Source organism: Polyodon spathula, chromosome 9 (assembly GCF_017654505.1).
Source record: "Polyodon spathula isolate WHYD16114869_AA chromosome 9, ASM1765450v1, whole genome shotgun sequence".
Taxonomy (NCBI): Eukaryota; Metazoa; Chordata; class Actinopteri; order Acipenseriformes; family Polyodontidae; genus Polyodon; species Polyodon spathula.
Window position 1 is genome coordinate 27,322,588 of NC_054542.1, and position 19,712 is coordinate 27,342,299.

General features: G+C 37.8%; 1 protein-coding gene across 1 annotated transcript in view; it reads right to left on the reverse strand.

The window, feature by feature from the left end:
• ccdc80 (coiled-coil domain containing 80) overlaps window positions 1–11,533 on the reverse strand; it is a 20,429-nt gene extending 8,896 nt beyond the window's left edge. The window contains exons 1-3 of the mRNA XM_041259041.1: window positions 8,710–11,533; window positions 7,896–8,052; window positions 6,024–6,160 (exon numbers count right to left, since the gene is read on the reverse strand). Coding sequence (XP_041114975.1) covers window positions 6,024–6,160; window positions 7,896–8,052; window positions 8,710–10,623 — 2,208 coding nt within the window. The 5' untranslated portion in view covers window positions 10,624–11,533. The remainder of the gene's footprint in view (window positions 1–6,023; window positions 6,161–7,895; window positions 8,053–8,709) is intronic.
• Window positions 11,534–19,712: the final 8,179 nt, after the last annotated feature.

A 19,712-nucleotide genomic window follows, 5' to 3' on the forward strand; every position in this document is an offset into this window, starting at 1 on the left:
CTGTGAAGACAGACACAGAACTTTAAAAGTGGGCCATAATGCAGTGCTGTATTTTATTTAGCTATGCAGAGACCACACACACAAGCACCTCCTCGCATGCTTGTCCATGAGCACCTGTGGCAAATGCTTCTGATGTAGTTGTTGGCGCTTTACACCCTTCATGTCTTAAGAATGAGAACCTTGTACAATACACTTTGATCTCACTAAAATGTACAATTTTGGGGGAGCAGCTTTCACTAACGAAGGAAACAAATATATAAAGAAATTAAAAAAAAAAAAGATGTAAAATGATACTATAAAAAATCTGGGACCATTATTTACTATTTTAAACCACTAGATGTCAGCAGAACATAATGAATGAAAATGAACAGTGTAATGCGTGCCTGACTTGTGAGAATGATATAACATTACCTACTTAAAACATGTGTGAGCCAATATAGAAAAAAAAAATCTCTGTATTGAATTAGCAGATTGCACTACCACACGCAACCAAAGCATTTCCCTCTACTGTACTGTGTTCATTGTCTCTAGTGTTTTACAGCACTGAAATGTATTAACAGAATATTCAGGGGCCTATTGTAATATTCTGAATGGCAGAGGACCTAAACATACACTAAAAAGACTCCGTAGAGAAGCTGATTTTCATTTACTTGGTTTACAAAGGGCACTATTATTGATCATTATATACTATATATATATATATCTATATAATATATATATATATATATATATATATATATATATATATATATATATATATATATATATATACACACACACACACACACACACCACTTTAAAAAGGGGTCCTGTGTGTGATGAAAATAAATCATCATGTGACTCTCCCCTTATAAGGTTGACTGTGATATTGCAAAGCAAAGCAAAGTGTAGTAATGCAAAGTGATATAATAGTGAAAGTAAAAAACAAACATACACAGTAAAGCAATGGAAAAGCCACAATAAATGCCTAGGATAAACATGGAAAAGCAGGGCAATAGCACATTTCTGTCTGTAAAAATATTAGTATGATTTTATTGTTCTTAGATCCAGTGCCAGTATTTAGATTCAAAGCCATTTATATGATTATAGCATTAACTGCAAAACAATTAACCCCACTGAGGCAGTTCGCAATTAGACTACACACTATATACAGTGGCTCTCAAAAGTATTCACCCCCCTTGGACTTTTCCACATTTTATTGTGTTACAACATGGAATCAATATGGATTTAATTATGAGTTTTTGCCACTGATCAACACAAAAAAGGTCCACAATGTCTAAGTGAAAAATAAAATCTACAAATTGTTGAAAATTAATTACAAATATAAAACAGAAAATGATTGATTGCATAAGTATTCACCCCCTTTGCTATGACACACCTAAATAAGCTCTGGTGCAATCAATTGTCTTTAGAAGTCACATAATTAGTTGAATGGAGTCCACCTGTGTGCAATTAAGGTGTTTCACATGATTTCAGGTTAACTACACCTGTCTCTGGGAGGTCCCACAGTTGGTTAGTACATTTCCTAACAAAAACTAAATCATGAAGATGAAGGAGCATTCAAAGCAAATCCAGAATAAGGTTATTCAAAAGCATCAATCAGGGGTAGGATATAAGAACATTTCCAAGGCACTGAATATCCCCCGGAGCACAGTAAAGTCCATTATTAAGAAATGGAGAGAATATGACACAACTGTGGATCTGTCTAGAACAGGCCGTCCTCAAAAACTGACTATCCGGGCGAGAAGGGCACTAGTCAGGGAGGCCACCACGAGGCCTCTTGCAACTCTAAAGGAGTAACAGTCTTCCACGGCTGAGCTGGGAGACACTATGCATACAGCAACAATAGCCCAGGTGCTTCACAAAACTGGCCTTTATGGGAGAGTGGCAAAAGCCATAGTTGAAAAAACTCACATCAAATCTCGGCTAGAGTTTGCCAGAAGGCACGTGGGAGATTCTGAGACCAAGTGGAAGAACATTCTATGGTCTGATGAGACCAAAATAGAGCTTTCTGGCCTCATCGCTAAGCGCTATGTTTGGCGCAAGCCTAACACCGCACATCATCCTGAGAACACCGTCCCTACCGTGAAGCATGGTGGTGGCAGCATCATGCTATGGGGATGCTTCTCTGCGTCAGGGCCAGGAAAGCTTGTGAAGATAGAGGGCAAAATGGATGCAGCAAAGTACAGAGAAATCCTGGAGGAAAACCTGCTGAAGTCTGCAAGAGACCTGGGACTTGGGAGAAGATTCAATGTCCTGGAGTGGCCCAGCAGGACAATGACCCCAAACATACAGCCAAAGCCACACTGGAGTGGCTTAAAAACAAAAAGGTCAATGTCCTGGAGTGGCCCAGTCAAAGTCTAGACCTCAATCCAATTGAGGTAATATGTGGAAACAGTTGAAAATTTCTGTTCACCAAAGGTCCCCATCCAACTTGACAGAGCTTGAGCAATTTTGCAAAAAAGAACGGGCAAAAATTGCAGTGTTCAGATGTGCAAAGCTGGTAGAGACTTATCCAAATAGACTCATGGCTGTAATTGCTGGCAAAGGTGCCTCTACCAAATATTGACTCAAGGGGGTGAACACTTATGCAATCAATTATTTTCTGTTTTGTATTTGTAATTAATTTAGAACAATCTGTAGATTTTATTTTTCACTTTGACATTGTGGACTCTTTTTGTGTTGATCAGTGGCAAAAACTCCTAATTAAATCAATTTTGATTCCATGTTGTAACACAATACAATGTGGAAAAGTCCAAGGGGGGTGAATACTTTTGAGAACCACTGTACACTGTTATGTTTCATCACAAGCCTCTAATTTCACCTTAGGGCAAGGCTGAGCTTGTGAGATTGACAGCAGGGCACTGTATAGGACCTGGTTGGGATTCTGTACGTAAATACAGGTTAGAGAACCCTTAAAAATGTACACAGTAATGCTTTAGTTTTTCCTTACTTTTCTCATGGTTATACACTGCATTTTTTACAGTTTAGAATGACTCACCATGTTTTTTTACATGTTTTACCATATTTCTGTGGGCCTACAGTGCTCACGGCCATTCACTATGATTTCCTACACTTTTTCCATAAAGGAAGACCGGTCCCAGCATAAGAGACAGAGCAGCAGGGTTTGGGACAAACAAGAAAGAAGGACTGTGAAGTTCCTGCACTAAGGAAGAGTTAAATGTAGTCTGTTCCTGTTATTCCTTTAATATAGGCCATAGTAAAATAAATAATAATAATAATAATAATAATAATAATATAATAATAATAATAATAATAATAATAATAATAATAATAATAAAAAGTTTATTTCTCCTGATCCTGGACTTTCTCTGTGTTTATTTTTACATCTTCAGCTGAACACTTCAATATCTTAAGAAATTCATCAGGGACTGAAATTGAAATACTGACTGTTGCAAGAGGTTCTGTGTAGATTCGAAGAACAGCATGGCAGAGGTTGAAACTGTATTCATAACCAACCCAGAAGGTCAAGTAACTTCAATACTTAACTTCCAAAGAGACTGCCTCGTCTCTACAGGCAGGAAAAATGATATATTTATAAATAACTGTAAGATGATAAAGACGTAATAACAGTTCTCAGGAATGTGTCCTAGGGGAATTGTGTGTAGCCCCTCAGCTGAATTTCTATCATAACTAAATCAAAGCTGTAACATTCCTTTTGTAATTTTTGGTATTTATTTATTTATTTTTAAACTTTAGGCTTCCATCTGTTTGAATTCACTCCAACAAACTCTGCTCAACTAGCTAAACAAACTGCAGCGTACTGTGCTGTTTTTTAAAGCTTCTGAAAGACAGTTTGTATAATACAGTACTATACCCAGAAAACTTACTGGGAAACAACAACATACTTCTTAATACACCCTAAAACTCACTTTTATATTTACCCTGAGTATGACTGAAGGCCAGTTGTGGGAGAACTTCTATCTGAGGCCTTCAAAAAGGGTATTGAGCACAATTATCCTGGTATGTTAAAAAAAACAAAACAATTATCTGCCTGATAATAGGTCAGAAGATAGCAGAAGCCTTAGAAAACTGTAACCAGGCTGCCAAGGCTTTCATAAAACACTAGAAAGTAGTATTTAGCTTTAGATGCCAGATGTCTTTTCAAATCTATTTTCAGTTGTTTTATATTAACGGTTTCATATTTCGTTGTTATAAATATACTTAAGGCTTGACGTTTTGGGGTTTTATTTTTGATCACATGACGTCCCTTTAAACTTATTTGAGCCGGTTATGTTTCCTAATTCAACTCAGAAAAAGCTGTTAATTACAAAACAACCGCACTTGTTTTTACCTGCAATATTACCTACAAATTTTCGCTGATCCTAATTGCATTTCATTTTACAGCTGCTTACTTTATCACTGTGCTTTTGTTATTTGTACTCATTCAACAGAGTTGTCCTGACAGATTTTCTTTTCAGCATAAAATACCCAGTATGGAGTGTACATTGATAGCAAGTCCAGCATTTAGAACCACACTGATTTGAAGCAAAGAAAAAAATAATCCGAAACCCAGTAATTAGTAGTGTTTTCTTTACTACGATTCAGAGACAGCTTAACAATGGCTAATTAACATTTAAAGGGAGGTAGAGATTTGGGAAATAAACTCTAAAAGTTCAAGCACCTTGCACAATTAAAATCAATAGAAGCTTTAGAACATGAGTCATAGTGCAAGGTTAGGAGGACCTTCTGTCTGTGTGTCAACTCTACTGAAACAAGATGTGACATTGCATTTAGAAATAAAGAAATGAATGTGTGGATTGGCATTTATTACCAAGCCATGTCTCTTCTTATGGCAAAACTGCATAGGGACCTCCATCAGATCATTTACTAAATCTACTTTTCATCGTTCTTGAATCAAAGGGCTAAACTGTAGTATACTATACAGCGAGCTCTTTCTTTCAGAAAATCTGTTAACATATAAACTACACATCTACAGTGGCTACAAGTATCAAATGCTTCAATAACACCCAGTCTGTACACAAAGACCACCTGTCTCAAAAGCCAGATGGTAGTGAAGGTGGTAGTCTACTACTGTATCTTTCCAATGAAACTCCTGAAAATTTGACTCAAAGGTTTTACATAGAACTGCAAGAGACAGGAATCTGATTACAGTAGAGGCATTATACTCAAAGTTTTTAAACATGTCATCTTATTCCGTTTAGTCTCTTAACGGTGCAAAAACACAAATGCAATATTAGTATGTTTTTAATCAAACTGATTATTAACATTGGTGCAAGTACTTTTATATTACACTACAGGGGGATGCTCGCTTCCCTTCATATCAATGAATCAGAGCTGTAGGGTTATCTGGCTATAAACCAAATGTTCTGCTCTACTTAGCTTATAGCGGAAATGCTAGACAGAACCTTGGAATGGGTGACAAAAAAAGAAATTGCCTCAGTTTCCATCTATTTGGAAGTCTTTTTACCCTCTTTGCATTATATATATATATATATATATTTGAATCTGTTTGTTATCCTATTGTAAGTGTTCCTCTTAACTATCATGTATTACTGTTTCAGCACTCCTTGATATTGAGCATGCTTATTAAAATCACCAGCATATTTTACCTTTGGTGTAGTCTTTGAGCAAGCCTGAGCAAAGCAGCATTTGTGTAATGAGTAGTCAAGTATACCCAAGTGCACCCCTAAAGGTAATTTTTATTCTAGCATTATTACGCTAATTCTGTCTTGCACAGGCTTGCTCGGAGAGTTATGGATGAACTACCTATGGTTGTCTACTCCAAAAAGAATGAAGAATGACAAACAGCTTGAAAGATATAGTTTTGCAAAAATAACAGAAACAATAACAGAAATAAAGATATGCAGCTACAGTTCAGCATCGTGTTGCTTTTTCTGAAATCTGGAATATATGACACACATACATGCACACATCAAATGATAACGCATGTGTCTGTTAAAGAGAAGACACTTGCTATTCCACTAAATCATTCAGCTCTACTGTCTGTAGAATACACATGGAGGGAAGCCAGTACTAACCTTGACCTTCATGTCGAAGTCAGTCATCACCATGAAAAACTCATTGTAGGTCATACCGTACTCCTTCCTCAGCTCAGTGATGAGGTCCTGATCCAGAAGGTCATCCTCCTTCAAACCCCTCATGGCCTTCTCGTTTTCTAATTAAAAAAGCAAATCCACAATTAAACGAATGTAATGTTTCCCCTAAAACAGGTATAATAACCTCAGATTCCAGGTCTATTTATTCCATGCTGTTAAACATGACTTGATTCACTTTGACCCACCCATAAGTGGACTTTATCTCTCGGTGGTCTTCCCTCACTCCTCTACACTACACAGCAGAGCCATAAGTGAGATTGGAAATATGATTCTAACCCCAGGATTGGCACCACTATCCTTATAGCAGCTTTTAAAAACTGTTCCAAATAGCAAAACAAATAAACACTGGGATACAGATAACTGACGCAGTTATCCTAGCTTTTTTTTTTCTTATCATATACTAGCTACTATAAGGATAGCAAAACCATGCTTGCAACTTAACCCTGGTAGAAGTTCTACTCATAAATTCTGAAAGCTGTGTAAACCTGTAAAAACTGGTCCATTATTGGCTGTAAATCACAACTTAACCCACACTTTAAGGTTTACTGTAAGCTTGAGCTGGGAGTGAGATGAATTACATATTTTACCATACTGGTAACTGAAAAAAAAATAAGTCAAGTAGACATATTTTGGCTAGTGCCTTCATTAATGTAATAAATAATGTCTATTTGCTTATTCAAAAGTTGGAACAGGAAAGACGTTACATAATCAAGCAAGAGTGACTGTTTTTATCATTTTAAGTTTGAATGGAGTTGCCCAGAGTTCTGCAAATTTCTTGGTTTAAGTTGCGTTTAACAATCTACACGGCCATACACTATGTGTGTGTGTTTGAGACTGGAGTATATGTTAACGTATTGATCACTGACAGTTTTATTGGGTAAAAAAAGTGGGGAGATTACAATGTTTTAGTGCACTCTTATCTAGAGGTAATGCATTTACGGCAAGGTCAAATAAAGGTTTTAGGAGAAAACTACCCTGGCTTACATTTTATAGAAACTTTGTAGGAAATCTGCGTTATTTCTTTGACTGTACTATATTCTATATTAAATGGACATGGTTTAATATGGACATTGAAAACCAAATCATAATCAGTTTTATATGCATAGATGAATCACTATCTTGAATGTACATGCTTTAATGTGGTCATTGCACAATTTTTTGCAAATGCTTTACTACACCTCCCTATACTTCTTCAGCCTTTACTAAACAATGCACAACACAGAAAAAATACCAAGCTGTTCTAGGGAGATATCCCAGTTAACTTTGGAAATATAACTAATATTCAAGTTTAAGGACACAAAAGCAGCAACCCCTGACTGTAAACATGTGGCTATCATCAAGTCTTGGATGCCGCTGGAGGAAAGGTTGTAAACTTCAGTTGGCTTGTCTGAGAGTCCTTCCCCCATCACCACAGAGTGAGTGTGCATGGTTATGATGTCACCAGGCACTATTAGTCAAGGCTGTTGCCACTGCTTTGACAGCAATAACAGTTTTCAAAACATACATAAATCTAATCATTGTGTATACAAAGCTGAAGGGGAACTCTAATGTAAGATCATTGACTGGTTTAATGGTAAACAGTAACCAGAGGGGAAAACTTCCATCACATTTTATGATTATGCAGTTACTGGACAAACAGTTTTCATTTGAAAATGTTTGGGCTCACGAACGGCTCCTAATGCAATTTAGCTGCACTAATAAACTGTTGGGTTCTTTAACGGATAGAAATGTGATTTTATTATCTAACATTTTTAATCTCCCTAACCCTTAGTTTTAACTAAAATAATCTCTCACCCAATTGGTAATGGTCGATTTTCATGGTGCTATTGGTCAGACTTCCAAAGATGGTAATGATGGAGATTTTCCTAATGGCCATTTCACATACGTGTTCCAGGTACTCATCTCGCTGCTGTACATACATGTCATTTTCTTCATGAGGCACCGTGATCAGCTGAAGAAAGAGAAAGAGACAATGTGAAAATAATTATTTATTTTCTGATGAGTTTGCACATACAGTGGAATCCAAATATACTGCACTGGTACACAACCACTCACAGGTACAAAATGTATTACTTTAGATGTCCCTTAGATTAAACACTGCTTTGAAAAGTGAAAATTAACTTACAACCCTCTCTCAAACAAGAAGAAAAGATTTTCAGAAAAGGCAGACTTAATTAAATCATCAAAATGATGTATAAGAAACAGTCCTGAAGAAAGCATTTCTTAAAACATATACTGCCATCTCATATATAGTCTGAATCCTAGACAAGCCACGTGGGTGTCTAGTACAGTACTTAGACCTAGAGATTGAAATGAACACAGCAGCTAATGATTGGATAATTAACCTGTCTGATCACAGGACACTTTTCTTTTCTAACCTCCTCCCTCACCAGAAAACAGTATACACTGATGGAAAAGTCCAGTGGAAATTAAGTAAAAAGGGACAAACATTTACTGACTGCAATTAAATTGCACCTTTGCAGCACTAGAACTACAATGTAACTTACATTTGATAACAAATTGGCATGACCCATATCACAAGCAATTAAATGTTCATTACTGCAGCCTAGGGTAGCAATATGTAATAAAAAAAAATAATAATACTTACAAGTAGCCGCCTTCGGTTTTCAAAATAATCCAGGAACGTGGCTAAAGTCCCTCTGGGTGCTGGTTGTTTTTTGGAGGGTTTGTGGTAGTCATCTTTCTCATGATTTTTGAGTGCTTTTTTCTTGTTCTTCCTATTACTTTTGTCTTTGGCCTTCTTTTCAGATTTATCCTTTTTGGCCAGCTTTTCTGCTTTCTCAACCTTCTTTTTCTTCTTTTCGGCTTTGGCGGCTTTGTCATGCTTGCCTTTCCCTTTCTTCTGAGGGATGTTCTCCACCTCCACCCCCTCTTCCGTGTGGCCGACAGTGGGCTTCCCTCCTTCGTACTTGTCATCATACTCATTTGTCAGGACCTTGGTGGTGGTCTTCTTCTTGGGGGGCTTGGCTTTGGTCGGCTTGTGTTGAGACGGAGTGACGCTCACCTCTTTTTGCCCGTACTCCTTCCTATCCATGCGGTTGGCCCCATTGTGTCCTGTGTAAGCCTTTGTGTAGTACTCTGGGGTGGTAGTAGGGTAAGAAGGCAGAGGAGTTTTGGAGGACTTGCCAGCAGTGGTGATGGTCTGCTGTTGCTTATCCTTGCGGTGGTCATACTTGGTGGGTGGGTAATAGACGGGCTCAGTGGAGCCTCCCTCGGTTGAAGGCCGATACACCTCATGTGTCCAGTGGAGAGTTGTGAGTGCTTTTGTGGGCCTCTGAGTTGTTGTAGGGGCCGTTGTGGTAGTGGTGGTAGCTTTGGTGGTAGTGGTGGTGGGCCTGGTAGTGGTGGGAGGAGTCGTTGTGGTTGTTGTGGTGGTTGTAGTGGGCCTAGTTGTGGTTGTAGTTCTGGTTGTAGTTGTTGTGGTGGCTCTTGTAGTCAAGGTAGTTGGGGCAGCTGTGGTCTGGACTGGCCTTCTTATGATCACATTCTTCCTAATCTCCTTTTTCACTGGGTCTCTTTCCTCCTTGGTGTCTGTTCTGGTTGGGAGTTTGGAGCCTCCCTCACTAGCTTTCCTGTCCCCCCCTGGCTCACTGTTTTCCACCACTTGCCCCTCCACCCCAGCTGCTTTGCATTTCTGCACAAAGCCCTTCTGCCTCATTTTCTCGATTTTCCGCATGGGTGACTTGTCAACGACTTCATATATAGCCTCCAGCCTGACTGGGTACGGGTACCTCTCTTCCACCTGCAAGGTTTTACGCAGAAGTACCATCCCAAATTTTCCTTTCTCTAGCTTTAAAAAGTTCATCAGTTTGGGGACGAGGGCTGGGTCCAGTGGCTCCTCATTGATCTCACCTTCACTGGTAATTCGCCTCACTTTTCCGCCCACCTCTCCATCTTCGTGGAACATCACTATCTGCTGCATGTGTCTGTCAGCCAGCTCGCAGTAGACATCTGGCTTTAAGAGGCTTGTCATCAGGCGGTAGTAGCCTTCAGAGGCGTGGGGAGCTGAGATGACAATGACTCTGTTCTTGCCTGCGAAACTCGCCAAAAGATTGGGTGAACCAGAACCTGAGGGCACACGCGCCAATCTAGAACGGGATCCGGAGGTACTCTCATCTTCCACCATGGCCAACTGGCCAGGGCTCCTCACCTGTGATACTTTTCTACTTTGCAGCAGTTGTCTGGGCTGCCCTCTTTTTAGTGGGGTAGCACTCTCATCTTGCTGCAACATCTCAGGTTTCCTATTGGTCCCTGAAGTGGAAGTAGATGAAAAGGTACCGGCTGCATCATGAACTGCTCCAGTAAAGGAACCCCCCTGGTTTAGACTGGAAGCGTCTGATTGTCTGTGCAGGGTAGAGCCTTTCTTGTTGAGCCTGGCTTGCAGCAGAGCCTGCTTCCTGAATCTGGGGTTCCCTCGACTGCCTAAAGAACTGCTTTGAGAAGTACACACTGCCCACAGCGTTAGCAGGACGGCTACACCAAGCATAAATGTCCGCATCATTTCATAAACCGATTAAAATAATATTCAAAGGATAGCAATAAACGGACATAGGTGTTTTTTTTTAAAAAAAAAAACACCTATTTATTTTACAAGGCTAATATTAGTGAAAATTATCTACATTTCTTTCCTCTTTTTTTGTATGTTCAAAGCATAATTATTTTAAGCAATCTCGCAACTGCGTGTGATTAGATTGTATGAATAAAATGCAAACCACAGTTTGTAATATTAAAAGTTAAAATAAAATGAAAAAATTAAATCAAATTATGTATTAAGCAAACAAAAGCTGCAACGATATGTTACCGTTCCTCCAAAGTAATAAACCATTCTTCTAGTTAAAAAATAAATCCCACACAAATCGTCTTAAAATTGCATTTCCAACTCGTTCAGATGAAAGACAGCTATTCCAGACGTGTCTATTTTATATGCCAGACGGTGAGTCACATTTTCAATACAGTAATTTGAATTGAATTAAACTCCATATGCTGCTAAACTTCTAAATATGTAACGAAATTGCATTCTCTCCAATAACACAGCGCTTCCAACAGTTTGTTTCGAAACTCACAGTTATATTCCAGTGACAGAATTCAAGGTGCAGTCTTTTTCTGTATCCATGGCCACACAAAAAAAAAAAAAAAAAAAAAATCCACCTCATGCAAATATATTGTCCTATGCTGGATGACTGTTTTTTGCAATTAATTCTGAGCTGCTAATAATATACTGCCCCTCTGTATCCCGTTCAAATCTTCCTTTCCTCTGTTTCCGGAAGAGAGAGCTGCAGGTTTTATATCTCCAAATCTGAAGTAAAACTCGGGAAAGTGAAGTATTTTCCTGCCCTTTTTTCAGTTTGGATTTGTTCCCAGGAATGTCAGGAAAACTACAGTCCCCCTGCCCGTCCAAGACTAAAACAAAAGAGAGAGAGAGAGAGAGAGAGAGAGAGAGAGAGAGAGAGAGAGAGAGAGAGAGAGGGAGCACAAAGCTACCTTGAGATATGTTATGATTTGTTCACAACTGGTCTCAAAATAATCGGAGCGCAGAGGTAGGGCTTCAGATCCGTCAGTACGGTGCCGATCTATAACCTGTTACATTTACTGCCCACTATCGATTTGGAAATACATACATTGTTAAAACGATCTGTAAGTATGTTCAAGGACGCTTCGATTTTTTAAACTGAATTTCTTTGGTTCAACATGCATTGATTTACCCATTGATTTATGCATTGATCAACGACATTTCACGACCGCTTTTTAGTAGGTGCACATGTTGTTTGTGAGAGCGTTCCCTTTCTGTCAGTGGTTAGAGGTCTTTTCACGTAATACTTCAGGTATTGATATGAACAACATATCAAATAATATATTTCTACTAGCATTGATTGATTAATGTAAAAACTAAAAGTAACACTTTAAAATAGGTGAATTTTATTATATATAGATATATATATATATATATATATATATATATATATATATATATATATATATATATATATATATATATACACTGTATTTAGACAGAAGCTACTTTTTCATCTAAATTTTAAGTTTACATTTAGTTTTGAATCTCTCACTCTTTGATACTCTTAACCTCTTCATATATTTACTTGATTTTGATGACTTTGACTTGAAGTCTCAGAGTAAAATCATAGCATAACATCAAACATTTTTTAATGGATTTGCAGCAATTGTTTTACCCAAACTAATCCACCAAAACCATTCAATGACTACTGACACTGCACATCTGCCACAATAATTTGCCATCCTCTGTAAGATAGCATGTTTACAAGCTGGCCTCAAAAGGCAACATCTGCAAATCTGTTGCCAATCAGACTCTATTTTATAGTGTGTTTTTCCATATAGTCAGGCATCATAACGTTAATAATCTTTTTTTCTGTTCTATCATACTTTTCCAAACATCTGATGATTCTCTTGAAAATAGGGAGATCTGTTTCTTTAAATTCACAGGGCATCTGTGGATTTCATTGGTGTTTCTCAGTAATGTACAGGACCCCTCCACTACTTGAAGAAGTGTTGACCCTATACATGTCCTTTTCTGGGTTTCCAAGGAAGCAGAGCAAGTGGGGGCAGCTGGAAATAATGAAAATTCCACAGCAGGCTTTGCCATTGAAGCCAAACTAATTAAACTTTCCTTTAGTGACTCCCAGATAGTGCGACCCAGTTTTCTGTCAGCTTCACATGTTTGTAGTGCTGCGGCTCCAGGAGTGTAAAGGGATACTTTATATAATCTGTATTTTCCTAACGTTTAATTTCTTACATGTTTAGTGTCCTGTCATGCATGTTCTGAATGATTCGCTATTCTGATTAGATTACTTCAAATCACTTCAAATTCTTCCAAAATGATTTCTCAAGGCTGATTGTGAGGAAATGCTGTAGTCGAGCATAATGGAGCTCAATAGAGTTCAGTACACAATGCTTCACCCATGGGTTCTGTGCACAGCTCAATGCAAATATGCTTGCTTCCTTGCCATCAACCTTGATGAGCTTATTTGGAAGCAATTTCTACTGGAACAATTAGTAAGCATGGCAAGTAATGATCCGAGCAGGGACAACAAAATAGACCTCACAAGATGTTACAATACTACTTTATACCCTCTCTTTTACAGAAAGAAATCAAGTTTTGGGATTTGTATGATTTAAAAATAAAGTAACAGGACAAACAGCATCAGGTATATATCCTGAAAAAAACATATTTTTTTTAAGTAACATGAAACATAATAACACAGAGCATAACATGTATCAATGGCGTGGAGAATAATAAACCATATGTTTTCTACCAAGGCTTTAAAGTTTTTTTTAACTATTTTTAAAAACTACAGTGTTTGTGTGTCTAATGTATACTGATCAAGGCATTACCCAAAACATTGGACAGCCTGTCTTAGGTACATGTTTTCAAATTGCTAACTCAAGCCTTTACTATATCTTAGAGCATTTTCAGATTGCATCAATTTATTTTAAGAGGTAACCCTGGGATAACAAGTAACATGTGGTTAATCCAATCCCAGAGTATTCCCCATCCTCCAATGAAATCCAGCTGTGGCATAGGTTGATCAAACAACACAAAAGTAATATAATTCAGGTTCACTAAAAATTAAAGTCAAAGATAATTCAAGTCAAAGAAAACCAAGTTTTATTGATATCTAGAACCCTAGCTATAATCAGGACCAGAGTGTTGAATTTTTTGTATTGCTTCTTGTATACTAATATATACATCACAGTACAGTAAAAGCATTATATATTGAAGTGCAGTAAAGCCAAATGAATACAAGCTTGGTAAATTACATACAGTGAAACACAAATAATCAATCCAAGTCACTGGGTGTTCTTGAGTTATTACATTTTTGTGTCACTCTTATTCGCTAGCATTGAAAACAGGAAATCTGATCTGAGGTTTACACTGTGGTGTAAAGAAGTAGCTGCTTAATTCAAGGGGCCTGTGATGAGTCAAAGGGATTTCGGTCTGTGATTCAGCCTCCCGACAGTAGATGGCATCAAACCAACTCGGGACTTCCCTTACCAAGATCTCGTGACCATGGCAAAAGTCATCTTTTGAGGGGCGGCACCTTGGTGAGGGGCGGAAGTACGAATATGTAAATTCCAGCCACTGGAGTCAAGTGAAGGATAAGGACACTTGTCAGTTGGGGATTGGTGTTCCACTGACTACAGAGGCGGGACATTATATACTAAAGGGAACGTACTACTGTGTTCGGGGTTGGTCCGAAAGTAAAATAGGAGGAGTAACGGGTGGAGGGAGAGACTAGGTTGGTGCAGCGGGATTTTTAAAACAAAAAAACACTAACATTTCTTTTGTCTTTTTTTTGTTTATGTATAGTTCGCCACGAAGATGATTAAAGACGAGTTATCACGGTTTGTTTTGGATTTCACCCCTGCACTCCTTCCCTCACACCATTTTTTGTTTTCTTTTGTTATTTAATTATTTTGTTGTGTATAGATAATAAAAATAAATTATTTTATTTCTGTACACATAAATTACTGTCTGGACATTCCATTTAATACACTCTCGCCTCACACGTGGTGTGAGAAGTGGGATTGGATCCAGCTACAGTTTTGGCAATGTTTAGGGAGCAGGAGGAGAAGCGAGAGGAGAGAGAGACACGGCACCAGGAACAGCTCGCCCAGTTCTTTGGACAGCTGGTGGAAAAACTATCAATATCAACATCAGAGAGAGCGGTTGCCCGGATGTTTGCAGCTCAGCCTAAACTTCAAAAGATGACTTTTGCCATGGTCACAAGATCTTGGTAAGGGAAGTCCCGAGTTGGTTTGATGCCTTCTACTGTCGGGAGGCTGAATCACAGACCGAAATCCCTTTCACTCATCACAGGGCTTTAAATATTTTTTTTACTCTGTAATTATGGTAAATCATTGTAAAAAATATAATTAACCATGGAAGCAAATGTATTGTGGTGTGGACATACATGGACATAAAAGCTTTAGAAATACAATGTTTCAAACTTCTTGTTTCTAATACGACCATAACGTTTGGCAATGGACTATGCTCACTAAGTAAAAGGGTAATACATTCCAACCCACGTTACGAAGCAAAACACCATTGCCAATAATATCTCTTCATAAGAGCTGCAGAAGCACATTTCAGTTAAATCCTCAACCATTAACACGCTTTCCATTTGCTAATGTGAAAAATTATCACAGTAAAACTCTTTCAAAATTTTGTACCGGCCACTATAAAATCAATTCTTCTAAAGTTTGTAAAACAAAAAATCACTCAACAGCCAAACAGTATTGCTGAACATTTGAACAGTAACGGTGAAATTGAAAAAAGTCAGGATAACCCAGACTTCGATGGAAGCCTGTTTGGGAAGAATGGCCCTGAATATCAAAGTTTTTCCGACCGCCAGGGAGGGCTTTTAACTAAAGTGGTTCCTTCTGTTTCAAAGAGTCTTAATTGAGATGGGAACCTATTTCAAACAGGCTCTGTGTAAATCAAAAAGGGTCTGATGTGGGTGCAGGGACTCTGGTTATGAAGCCCAATGTGCTGCTAGAGATTGCTGCAATTTTATAGGATGAAAGAGATAATGTAGCTGCCATGCCAAAATGAAAAATAACTAAATAAACACATACACATATGACTAAATAAACAAATATATCCGTAAATAAATAAATACATAAACAAATACATGTCTATCTATTTATTTGTTTATTTATTTCTATATTAATTAATTAATTTGTTTTTCATTTTGGCATAAAATATCCACCTTAACCGGGTACATGAAACCAAATGTAATTAATACAGAACGTACATTTACAACATGAGGCTATATTAAAATTAACTCTTTTTACCTGTGGTCTTCTGGGAACTGTAAATCCCCAGGACTACACTTTCTCTGCTCCCTGTTTATATATATATATATATATATATATATATATATATATATATATATATATATATATATATTGTAATGACCCATGCCCTTGAAGATGAAGCAAAAGACTAATATGTTGCCAGGTACCACTGTAAACCAATTTATTGGTAGAAATTAAAACGGTCCCTGTTTGGGCCAAGATCACGCCAGAAAAACAATAAAATAAATGATCTCTTTCTATCATTACCCTACACTTTCCCTTCCTCTGGCTCTCTTTGTCTCTTAGTCAGGCTCCCGCTCTAAGCCACTCCCAGGCTTTGGGCACACATATTCTCTCGCAGGCCCTCATTCTTTCTGTAATTAACCCAGCTCCGTGCATTCGTCTGTTCACCACTCGAACCTGCGAATTGCTTCCTCACATTCCCGCACAGGCAGTACTATTTGGTCACACTGATAGTCGTTACATTTAGGGAAAGTCTGGTAAGGCGTACAAAGACAAGAACATCATACCTACTGTCAAGGATGGAAGTGGTAATATCCTTCTATGGGGCTGTTTTTCCTCTAATGGCACAGACAATTTAGTTCCAAAACATGGTGGAATGGATTCCATAGCATACCAAAAGATATTGGCCAATCATCTAAAACCCTCCGCTACAAAACTTTGTTTAAAGCACAACTGGACGTTCCAACACTACAACGATCCAAAGCACGCATCAAAATCTACTTCAGAATGGTTAAAGAAGAATAAAATCAATTTACTGGAATGGCCTAGTCAAAGTATTGATCTAAATCCGATTGGGAATCTTTGGTATGAGTTGAAGAAGGCTATGCACAAGAAAAGTCCCTGGAATTTGAATGAACTAGAACAATTTTGCTTTGATGAATAGTCAAAAATCATTAAAGAATCATGCCAAAAGCTCATTGAGAAATATCCTAATCGTTTACCATCGCCGGTACTCAAGCCACGGACAACAGCACCCTCTGCAGGCTAAAATAAGAAATACAAAAAGAAACCCAAAAAAACTGGACACCTGTGCGGTGTTTGCAAGTACACTTCTGTCTCCCATGTCAATGAATACCCACACTCTTCCACAATATCAAAATATTGATTTTGTTGTCCATCCATATATATATTTAATATAATTAATTACAAATACAAAAAAGAAAATAATTGATTTCATAAGTATTCACCCCCTTGAGTCAATATTTGGTAGAGGCACCTTTGGCAGCAATTACAGCCATGAGTCTATTTGGATAAGTCTCTACCAGATTTGTACATTTGGACACTACAATTTTTGTCCATTCTTCTTTGCAAAATTGCTCAAGCTCCGTCAAGTTGGATGGGGACCTTTGGTGAATAGCAATTTGCAACTCTTTCCACATATTGTCAATTGGATTGAGGTCTGGGTTTTGACTGGGCCACTCCAGGACATTGACCTTTTTGTTTTTAAGCCACTCCAGTGTGGCTTTGGCTGTATGTTTGGGGTCATTGTCCTGCTGGAAGATGAATCTTCTCCCAAGTCCAAGGTCTCTTGCAGACTTCAACAGGTTTTCCTCCAGATATGCACAGTTTTTGAGGACGACCTGTTCTGGACAGACTCACTGTTGTGCTATATCCATTTCTTAATAATGGACTTTATTGTGCTCTGGGGGATATTCGTTGCCTTGGAAATGTTTTAATATCCTACCCCTGATTGGTGCTTTTGAAGAAACTTATTCCAGATTTGCTTTGAATGTTCCTTTATCTTCATGATGTAGTTTTTGTTAGGAAATGTACTAACCAACTGTGGGACCTCCCAGAGACAAGTGTATGTAACCTGAAATTATGTGAAATACCTTAATTGCACACAGGTGGACTCCATTCAATTAATTATGTGACTTCTAAAGACAATTGGTTGCACCAAAACTTATTTAGGTGTGTCATAGCAAAGGGGTTGAATACTTATGCAATCAATTATTTTCTGTTTTATATTTGTAATTAATTTAGAACAATTTGTAGATTTTATTTTTCACTTTGACATTATGGACTTTTTTTGTGTTGCTCAGTGGCAAAAACTCCTAATTAAATCCATTTTGATTCCATGTTGTAACACAATAAAATGTGGAAAAGTCCAAGGGAGGTGAATACTTTTGAGAGCCACTGTATAACCCTGGAATACCATTCTAAGTATGTAGTTTTGTAGTTTTCTCTGTAGCACCAGTCAGCCACGGTGAAATGAAACGGTATAAGTGAAAGTGTTTTGGAAATTTCCAGAACATGCTGATCCAGCTAGAGGAAGTATTAGGGGTCACAAAGGTAATCCTTTCACTGCACAAAAATAAATACATATTGAAATGAAGGCTGCATAAATACGATAAATGAGATTTAATATTGATATTGGCACTTTTAGCTACTGAGCAGGAGGTAAACTTCATCTTTGTTTAAACAGTGTGGATTCAGCACTGAAAAGTCCCTTGTAGACTGTTTTCAGAACAGGTTTATGTCTTGTTAAGGTCTGTGGTTTGGCTGCACTATATGTGCTCTACATGGTCAGAGGAGGAGTTTGCTGAGAAAAATTTACTATAAACATAACTTTAAATTATATAATTAGATAAATTACTGTGGGAGAAGAAAGGCATAGAAACTAGGCTTAGCCATACTGATACCAACCTGCAGCCTCTTGTATTTATAGAGTTCTGTTGCTGTCATGAAAGGATTGGTATTTAAGCCTCTTAATGACATAAGGGGAACCAACTACTTCTAGTAGAAGCAATAGTAGGCTGAGGCCACATTGAGTTAGTGTTTAGCAATACTGTGCCTGTCAATTTTGGAATGAATTAAGATTTGTGACTTGCTCTTCAAAGCAGTCCTTGTCATGGCAGAGCTGCACTATGGTATTCAAGTACCACACTTTCTTTGGAATGAAATTGACCATTGTATCTTATCCAAGCTTTTGAAAATGAATGGTCCCAATTCCTCAGGAGACCTTCCAGCACCTTGCCCTGGCCTGTCCATTATAGCTCCAGTCTCAGTTTTAGATTTCAGTGCTCGAAGCTTCTGTCTATTCTCTTTTTTTTTTGTTTTAAGGAAGAGCTGCTTTTTTGTTTCCAGATGGAAGATCAAATGTCTCTAAAAATGTACCCATTAAGATTATATATATATATATACACACAAACCTCTCTGGTTGTTAAACAAATGAAACATATACCATGAAGCCTGAAGAGACTTTTATTCCTTCCTTTGAAGCCCTGTGCACATCTGCCTTTTATCTAGTACTACACACACATGTGTCTTCCAGAAACTTCCTTTACCACATTCTGCTCCCAGCTATAGAAAGCAGGAAAGCGACAAAGGAAATCCAATCTGTAGAGGAGGTCTTCATCTATTATGAAGTGAACACTTTTAATCCTTCTCAGACTTTTTATTCAAGCCATTTAAAAAAGCAACTTAATGATAAAATGACTGCAGGATTGACAGGGTTTTTGTTATTCCTTTCACAAAGAGTGCACCTATATGCAATAAGCTTGTTGTGTTCGAGGAGTGTATTAAGACTTAATGATGGCCTCTCTCTAAGCAAAAAGTAGGTCTGAACTTTACTGACCAGTTATCTAAATACATCTATCAGGTAGTGTGCTGGGTTGATGTAAGATTTCAGTGCTGTTACATAGTGTAATTTCCATATACAACATGTTTATTTTAGGTTAAAGAAAACTGGATTTACAGCTCTACCTGGAATGTATTATACATATTAGCCCT